We start from the raw sequence: 10,100 nt of genomic DNA, 5'->3' as shown, positions 1-10,100 counted from the left end.
TAATGACTCATCATTGCACACGTGGCACTCAGGAATTCGGGAACCGAGTTGCTACTTGGTCTCTGAATTTCGAGGCGTTACAATTTCCTCCCTTGCTTTGCATTTCTCTTCGTTATGGCCCACTAGAGTTTTGGATTAGGCTGAAAATTGAAACCATAGAGTTTCAAGGGGTGCCGCATCACATGGACTGTTCAAATTATGTGCCCATGAAACCGTTCAGATCATTTGCAACAGATCATTTGTAAGACTTCATCCCAGAAATCGGCCCCATACAAAAGTGGGCCACACCACCTGGAACAGTGTGATAGGACACACCATTGAAATCTTCTTGGGACCTTCCGGAGCATTGGATAAAGCCGACATTTTGGTTGCTGCCTTCATCCTCCCACTGCTCTCCTCATGAACGGATTGGATGTCATATCAACATCACCGTAGGCCCTTGGAAAATTCCACTGGTGGGTCTTTATTCCCACATTTGCCTATTGTGGGTACCACTTGAGTTTTGGATGGGGCATGACTTTCAGGCTTTCCTTCTAAAATGGTCGCCCACTGCCCATGTGATAAGATAGATTGGATGTCACATATACATCACGGTAGGCCCCACAGAAATGCTCAGAGGGTCGCAGCAGCAATATGGCTAATTATTCACCTTTCAATCCTGGTAATAGTTTAATTATGGTCAGGACTAAGGATCCTAGCCAAACTTGTGTATGAAAAAATTGCAATAGACGAATGTTTTGGATTGGAAACTTGCAACAGATGGACCAACTGTAGATCACAGCTAAGGTCCACCGAACTAGTCAGAAGTGAGACGTGTAAAATCCCAATCATATGGGATATGATTATCAATTTCAATTACGAAAGCTGATAGAAGCGCCCAGCTCTATCGCAATCGCTGTGACATCTGGGTGGGTCATTAGGCTAAAAGTAAACAATGGTAAATGAAATCCAAAACAGATAATATCCTTGCGCACCCGGCCTAGAAATCAGACAAGGCCACCTTTTGTTCCGTTAGTTCTGTTTATATTTTATTTATTTTACTAGGTGGGGCAGATAGGATGCAACTCTCTTGGTTGGGTAAGGTCGAAGATCAACCCAAGCCCACCCCAACCTCAAGAGGACCCAACCCCCAATCTGAATCCCCTCTATACCCACCGAAACTAATCCAATCCAAATTTAAATCAGGTTGGCATTTTTTGCAATTCAACCCCAACCCATGGATCTTGACAACAGGACCCAACGACCTTCAATTCAGGTTGGGTCAGTTGGATTTGGGTCGACCCAAACACAAGCTGCAGCTTAGCCACTGGGTCCAACCAATGAATGGCATGGATAATGCAGGACTACAAAGGCCAAAGGGTTAGCAGAGATGTGTCACGGTAAGAAGCATAGTCTATCAAATCTAGCAGCAAGTGGTAGCAGTCTTGCAAGAAGCATTGCCAGTTAAATCTAGCAGGAAATGGCTCTGAGATGGCACACCATATTAAGGAAATTTCATCAGCTTCTGCTGCATGTCAGGCTTTACATTCCCTCTATAAGAGATTTGCAGGCCGGACAAACCATTAGCAGTAGTGCCTAAAATCTGGGAAATATAAGGTATACCACCCAAAGAAATTGTACCCAAGAAATTTTTAAAAAAAATGTTGATCCAGCTTCTTTTTTGATAGGTAAGCATGGCTCCAACCCCACACACCTCAAAGCTGAAATGCACCATCTGCCAATAAACCGCATGCTCAAACCCAAATCAAGATATTGATCAGATGAGATGCTAGTATGTTGAATATGGACCATTCACTCTCTTCTTCTTCTTCTTTTTTGTTATAGAAGGCTTTTCTTTCCACTCAGGGATGAACACCTGAGGATTGGACAAGCTGCCTTTTAAGCATATTCAACTTTTTGGTGAATTGTACCAGAAAAACGTTCTCACATTGTCTCACGCAGTCGCCATAGCAAGCATTCTGCAAGTAAATGTAAGTGGGGAGGTGGTGCATGTGGGTATAAGCAAAAACTTCTCATAGTATAGGAGATATGACTGCACAATTGCAGGTAGAAAACATCCACAAGGCACAGATGACACATTCGCACATTGTGAAAGATTTAACATAATCAAAGCAGTTAATTAATGGTCTGAACAGAAATCAAGCAGGAAACTAAATAAACAGGGGTTGGCAACAGCCCATGTTGAAAATCCCAATCCATATATTTCCAATCCTCTTCAGAAATTCATTTCTAGAAGCAAAAATCTTATGTCCGACATCTAATGTTTCCTACCTCGATAATCAGTAGATTTACTTGATCTTCTTCTTTGGCCTTAGCTGAAAACCCAAAATGCCAACAGAGAAACTAAGTTATTATCACATTAAATCATACAGAACAAAAATACAAGATGAACGAGAGAACATCGAGACAGACCTGATTGCTGTGGCCACACTTCTTCTTCCTGCAGTTCACAGCCCTCGGATGCAGGCGTGCATAACATCTGACCAGCAAAAAACAATATCGTCAATATCATAAGTTCATGCAAATTGGGTAGCCTCAAATGTAATAGTGTGATAATTCGGCACGTGTGAACGACAGCACAGGCAAAACTCAGCTTTTATTTGCACAACTTAAATTTATTTATTTTTATCACGAGGTGAGGTTGCAATGATGAGCAAACCTCCTGTCATTTCTTGCATTACAGAAAGGCCAGTGTATGTCTGCATGTGAAGCATACTGAGAGGCAATATTCGATCTTCCCAGCGGAGGATTTTAGTCACACAAATGAGAAGGTGAAACAAGATTATAACATAGATACTAGGAGCATTCAGAATGACTTGATATACCCTTATAATCACTATAAAACCTTGAAAGTGAATTAGTAAAACATACAGTGCAAGCTAAGCACCCCACATGCTCGAGAAATATGTAGGGGCAATATATTAAACAGTCGGTGAAGACCAAACATAACTTTTCTTTGAAATGGTAGGGTATAATTATATTTATATCAACATGACAAATCATAAAGAATGGTGGACAATTGAATTTTATACTTAACAAAAATATATTTTATACCAAGAATACCTCTCAAAAATATTATACTAAAAAATGTCCCAATGTGCAGGAAGCCGTTCCAAGCGCCCAACAGGTATGTGGCATCATTATATTAAACAGACAGAGCAGCCTAAGACAACTGTATCAGCAAGTCCCTATCAAGTAGGTACTCTTGCTAGACCATATTGCTCCATTAGAGAATGAAAATTGGGGCATGCTCCCCTGGAGGAACCAAAACAGCTGAATGATATGGTCTAGCATGGCATACCGTCAGGTTGATCGGTGTATGGAAAATTCATCCAAACCCAATGGAGGAAAAAAGAAATTTCATTTAATTTCACACAAGGTGAAAAGGACATTGTATTTTATAGTCTTTTTTTTATTATTTATATATGCATATCCCAAACCCTTAAACACAGCTCAGTACATAATCTTGAACTTTCAGGCCCTTTCTTACCTTTGGAATACTTAGATACGTACACTTCTATTTTCTAGTTTTCCATTTTTTAAGATACTATTTTACATACTTCTAAAACTATATTATTTTATTAAATGTATATGCACAGAGATGTGATAGCAAATCTCACTTCAAAACCCCACAATTGCCCAACAAAAAAACATGCATGTAGGTGTCCAATATACAAAGATTTCAGGCCATTTTGGGCAGCCCATTAGTTGCAGACTTGCAGTTGTTAGGTCATTTCACCCTCCCAAACATGGTGACTGTACAAAAACATGACCTCTTGCAAAACAGAATGTTCCATCATATTTTTTTTTCTTTCTTTTTTGATGAATAAGAAAAGAGGGTTCTACCTCTCACCCAAAAAACATGGACACCAATCGGATTTTATTTTTTTATTTTTTTTTTGATATTTTGTTGTGTATTTCTGAAACTACTAAAACATTTAAGTGTTCTATGCCACTGTGGCAACTGAAATTCGAACCAAAACAGATTAGACAAATGATGGTGCAAAAACTTGAATGCTTACAAAATTACTCTTACAAGTCAAGATGCATTCTAACTAGGGCAACGAACCAGAAACATGACTTTTGAGGAGAAAATTTTACATAGGGTTTTTTTTAACAAAATGGCCACATGGTTTGACCAATGCTAACCTTTAACCCCATTGTCCATTTGCTTATTTTTTTGGCACTATGACAGGATTTGAACCTTTTCAGGGACCAAAATGCCCCTGGTGCAAGGTTGGCATGCGCACGACGTTAGAGTACTAAAGCCATTAAGAGGCCTCCTTCCAAAAGGACAGAGTGGGCCCTGCAAAATCACAATTAGGCCCACTCCATGGAAGATGATCTAATCCGCTCATATTATTTAGGAGATCCTAGACCCACAGATAGCATTGAGTTGAGTTTGATTGAAGCCTTTTGTGGCCCGCAAAATGCATTAATGTGGGGCACTCATTCACATCTATTTCCACTGTTGTGGTCCACTTGTGATGAGGTTTTCCCCCACTCTTGGGCCCATGACTGAAATTGAATCCCCGGTCAAATAGAGTACATGGATTTTACTCACGACAACTCTTGGGCCCCACAGAAGCTATCATATGGCCTTTTATGGGGCTTCTATGGAGCCAAGATGCCCTCAAGGACCCATTTTGGATTTTCAAAATTCTTTTTCCAGAGAGGGGACCACCAATGCCTCTGACAGTAAGAAGGTGGTTGTATAGGGCGAGCACACTCTCCGGCAACTCTTCAGCATACTTTTCTCATCTTGTGAGAACTACAACTGTTAGGGAAGAAATTGTCATTTTCTTTATACTCTCCAACTAACTTTTCCATTCTTCGATGGCCACCGTACCTTCAGTGGGGACAGCACTACAACAACGACCTTCCAGGGACTGTCGACGTAAGGGTAGGTGTAACATGTATTTTTAATTTTGTTGAAGATGGAGTTATACATCTCACAATGGTGATTCACTGTAAATTCACATTGGTGATCCGTAATTGACGACAACGACGCTTCTATTCAAAATGCACAGCAGCGATCCTGTTGAAAATGCTCAATGACGATTCGTAACAGATGACAACAACGATCCTTGTGTATTTTGACAGCGATCCCACTGTAAAATCTCAACAGAGATCCGTAACAGATGAAAATGGAGATCTGCAACGAATGACAACAGAACTCCTTGTGTATGACAACAAAGATCCCTTATGGATTTCAATGGAGATCTGTAACATACGAAAACAGAAATCCTTCTGGATGTCAATAGCGATCCTTCTATAAATTCTAAACGGAGATCCCTAACAAATGACAATGGAGATCCTTGCTGCTTTCAAGGAAGATCCGTAACATACAACAGTGGAGACCCATAACAAATGACAATGGAGATTTGTAATAAAAAGAGTTTTAGGTCCCACAACGAAAGTGAAGTGTCTCGAAGTTGGGGCCACCGAAAGTTTGCCGAAAACTGCTATGGTCCCACACAGGTAGCAGCAACATCCGTTCAGTGGTCCACTCTTTATAAAAAAAAAAAATTCAAAATGGGGCCTCTACTGGGTGTTGGCCCAACATTTCAATTTTCAGACAACGTCTATGGGGCCCACCGCCAGTTATTTCAAAAATCCTCTCCACCCATTCGATTGGGTTTCTCATTTAAGGCATCAGCCAAAGAATTGAAGGAAAAAACATTAAGGGTGGACCACACCAAAGGAAACATTTCAGATTGAACAGCCACCATTATCGACATTTGGAGGCCATAGAGGCCTTAGATCAAGATGAAATTACTGCCTTCTGTGGGACTAGGACTGGCCGAATCAAAAGATCAACTTGGATCTCCTGTGTAGTAGGCCCATTTGTGGTTTGAAGGAGCCCACTCCACACTTTCGGAAAACTCCATTTTAACTTCCACAGCACTCAACTGTCATACACATGCCAGCCATACAACAAGGGCATTATGGTTCCTAGAAAGTTTTAAAAAGTGTCAGAGGGCCAAAAAATAAGGGCATGGAAAATGGAGTCAATGGCTAGCATTGGTGAGGCCATTTTGATTTATAAAAATTAAAATTAAAATAAAAAACATTTTACATATTCCTTAAAGAAGTTGAGAATTACAAGTGCTCAACTTCATTAAAGGAATCCCAACAAATTGCATTCCTATTCAGGAAGCCATCAACTTCTTAAACAAATCCTCGACTTCTTAAAGAAACCCTAACAAAGTGAAGTCCTATACATGACCACCCCAGCCTACAACTTATGTAAACAAAAAAATAAAAAAAAATAAAAAAAAAAATAAAGCCCTCAGCTTCTTTAAGAAACCCTAACAAAGTTAAGTCCTATTCACAACCACCCCAACCTACAACTGTAAAAAATAATAATAATAATAATAATAATAATAATAATATTATTAATAATATTTTTAAAAAAATTAAATATATTTAAATATATATATATATATATATAATTTTATTAAAAAAAAAAAAAAAAAAAAAAACCTAAAGTCCTCAGCTTCTCTAAGAAACCCAAACAGATTGAAATCCACCACCACCAGTCCTCACCTTCTTTAAGAAACTCAAAACGTTCCTCAACTTCTTTACAAAACCCTACGAGGTTGTTTGGATGCCTGTAAATGGGGCTAACCGTAAATGATTTACAGGTAAATGGCTTACGGTGTGTTTGGATGCTGAAAAATGCATGTAAATGATTTACAGACTGTAAACCATTTACAGCTTTCAGCCCCGTTTGATTTACGGGCAAAAAGCTGTGACTTCATTTACAGGCTCCTACAAGATTGGCTCTCCATTTACAGGCTACCACACACAGACAATCATTTACGTGCAAATCATTAACAGCTTAAAGCAAAACAGGACAGGCTTCAAATGATTTAGACCTGTAAATCATTTACCAATTACGACACCCAACAGATTGAAATCCTCCACCACAACCAGTACCACCATGGCTTATCTCTACAGTGGCCTACCAGATCAACAGTCACAAATCACCATGCATATGCCACATGCACCGCGATTAGGTACAGTGCATCGAAATTCAATCACACATGCAGCAACAGCATAATAGCATTTCTCAATATCCAACAGAGTTTATTACCCATCATTGTTACAAATCTGTGACATTTTTTCCCCAAACTCAAATTCACAAAACATTTTTTTGGGAGAATTTTTTAACAGACAGTATAAGACGAGCACTAAATTCATAAATAATGTTACTATATCCATCATTTAAAATAAAATAAATAAAATAAAGCAGAGGAATAAAAGAAAGATGAGATCCTTTCAAAGCTTCTAAGTGAATGGGAAAAGAAAAAAAGAGAGAAACTTAAGATGAGATCCTTTCAAAGCTTCTAAGTGAATGGGAAAAGAAAAAAAGAGAGAAACTTACTTCCGGCAAATCATCTTATCTTGATTATATTTCCTGGCCAAAGCCATCAGAGAAGGCTCGATGATCCCACCACGAAGCCTCAGAACAAGATGTAGCGTCGATTCTACAACAGCAACCAAAGCATAAGAGATATAACAGCGATAGAAAGACAGATCGAAATCAGATGAGAGAATCTAACAACCTTTCTGGATATTGTAGTCGGCAAGTGTACGGCCATCTTCGAGCTGCTTCCCAGCGAAAATCAGACGCTGCTGATCGGGCGGGATTCCTAAAAGAAAAAAAAAAAAAAAAAAATTTAAAAAAATCTTAGGAAATGAGATGAAATGAAAGAAAAGAATCCAAAGAAATGGAAATTAGGGTTAGAATGTGAGAAATATACCTTCCTTGTCCTGGATCTTGGCCTTGACATTGTCGATGGTGTCACTCGATTCAACCTCTAGGGTTATTGTCTTCCCCGTTAGGGTTTTCACGAATATCTGCATCTTGTTCTCTTCTTCTTTTTCGCGCCTCCTTTCCCTTGCTTAGGGTTTTTGCTCCGTTGATCCTATATATCGAACGACCGAAGCTAGGGTTTCTCTAGCGATTAGAGTTGAGAAATCGCATAGCTACTCGCGGGAAACCTACTCTCCCTACACGTGCAATGTGGCGCTTGTGTGAAAGATCTCAGCTTATGGGCTCCACCCCTAGTAATCAGGCCCGCCCTGTCATTAGATGGAGGATGTAGGCTGGCCTGGTTGACTTACAAGATGGGTCACACCTAATGAATGGCCTCGATCTCCTATAATCATGCTGGGTAGGGTAGGATCCTCACGTGTTGCTATATCTTGGACCAGGCCGAGCTGGTCCATGCACGGGCCTCAGCCCAATTTGCCCGCATTTGGGCTTGTGCCTAGAGCCCCACTATGGCCCAGAATCAGGCTTGCCGGCAGGAGCCCATCCAGCCCACATACAACCTTTGGAGCGCTCATGAACAATCGTGACCGTCCAATCAATTGCTTGCAAAATAATCATGACTAACCAATCAATTTCTCGCAGAAGCGATGGTCTCAAAGGAGAGAAACACCATGAATCAAAGGGAAAGATGGGCCCTTTAGATGTTTGGTATTTCTCGGAGGTTGGTTTCTGGCCCTCTGGATAAACAGACGGATCAGATTTTTGGGCTCATAATTGGTAATTATACAAAGCTCATCTTTCTTTTTGCTAGGAAATAAAAATAAGCTTTACAATCAATAATTATTAATCATCTCAAAATACAGTGTTCTTTGGTTAGAGATAATTACGGAGGGCTACATACTTCATTTCTTTCACCGCTCTCCTAATAATATAAGGTATAGATTACATGCAAAGAAATATATAATAATGAATAGTTAAATGAAATTAACTCATTTCCAGCCATCTATCAAACAAGCCCTAATGGGCCGGCCTTTGGAAATGCTCAATCTAGCCCAACCCGACCTGGCCTTGAAGGGCTTGGGTTTGGGCCAGAAAGTTAGCCCGAGGGCCAGACCGGATGGGCCAGTGCGAATGATGATTACTTGATTAGCCTAACCCAGTTCAATCATCAAAAGGGCCAGCATAATTCAATAAGAATGGATGGGTCTGATGACCTTGTAAGTGATTCCCGTTCACAACATGTTTCCAACGTCGGCCAAAACATTTATACCATGGAACTCACGTTGATGGAGGACTTCCAAAAATAAAAGTCCTTTAATAGGACTAATTCCAACCATTGATCTTTAAATCTTTTCATTTACATAGAGCTATTTAAATCTTTTCATTTACATAGAGCTGTAGATGAGTCGAACCAAGTCGAACTTGGCACAGCTCAACTCAGCTCGGCTAGTAGCTAACTCCAAATCAAATTCAGCTTGGCTTGGTCCTCAAGCCTGACTGGTCAGCTCGGCTCGACTCAGTTCGGTCAGCAGCTCAGGCCAATTCAGGTTAGTGTGACATTTTCTCAAACACATAGTACATCTTCAAATTTTCACATAATGCAAAACAGTAATGGCAGATTACAGGTATTTCATCAAATACCCGATGGATAGCATCGAAATCAAGATGCGAGGATAGTTTTATAATGTAAAGTTTTTATTTTTTGTAGTGATTTGTTTCATATCCATTCCTTCTCTGCCAAGAGCCGATCCCGGGGAAAATGTATGAACCGAAACAACACTTTATTGAGTCATTTCATCAAACACTTGGTGAGCAGCATCAATATCAAAATAACCGAGCCACCGACCCGTTTTAATCCGAGTCGAGTTGAGCTCAGGCAAGTTCGAACTCAGCTCAAAAAAAATTTCGAGCTCCAAAAACCAGCTCGACTCAATCAGAATCCAATTTCGAGTTGAGACGAGTCAAGTCAAGCTAGCTATCTCGACTCGTGTACAGCTCTACATTTACACGGCTGACCCTGGCCTAGACAGGCCTTGTAAGGCCAGGGCCTCTCCAGCCCAACTAAGGCCAGGGCAGGGCTTAGAAGACTAGAAGCAGCCGGGGCCATTGCCACCAATACCTTCCAAGTAAGGCAAGAAAATCTTAGAAGCTAGGATTTCCGAATGCAATCATAGTGAGGCAGTGAATCCAGACGACTCACTCCCAATGGACAAATCCCAGCCACCAGTTTCTGGTAACCATTAATCATCTCGAAATATGCTGTCCATTTCAAAGCCACAGTTCACATTGTCTGGGCAATCCGTTTCAGCATGACTTT

At 40.3% G+C, this 10,100-nt stretch overlaps 1 protein-coding gene across 1 annotated transcript; it reads right to left on the bottom strand.

Moving 5' to 3' along the window:
- Positions 1–2,071: 2,071 nt before the first annotated feature.
- LOC131248588 (ubiquitin-ribosomal protein eL40 fusion protein) lies at positions 2,072–7,932 on the bottom strand. Its single transcript, XM_058248935.1, has 5 exons — positions 7,770–7,932; positions 7,572–7,658; positions 7,391–7,493; positions 2,413–2,479; positions 2,072–2,315 (listed from the first exon to the last, which is right to left on the bottom strand). Exons 1-5 carry the CDS (start codon positions 7,870–7,872, stop codon positions 2,289–2,291), a joined length of 387 nt encoding a protein of 128 aa, XP_058104918.1. The 5' UTR covers positions 7,873–7,932; the 3' UTR covers positions 2,072–2,288.
- Positions 7,933–10,100: the final 2,168 nt, after the last annotated feature.

The sequence above is a fragment of the Magnolia sinica genome, chromosome 6 (assembly GCF_029962835.1).
Source record: "Magnolia sinica isolate HGM2019 chromosome 6, MsV1, whole genome shotgun sequence".
Classification (NCBI taxonomy): Eukaryota; Viridiplantae; Streptophyta; class Magnoliopsida; order Magnoliales; family Magnoliaceae; genus Magnolia; species Magnolia sinica.
The sequence above is the reverse complement of the archived record's forward strand: the minus strand, read 5'-3'. Positions and strand labels throughout refer to the sequence as shown.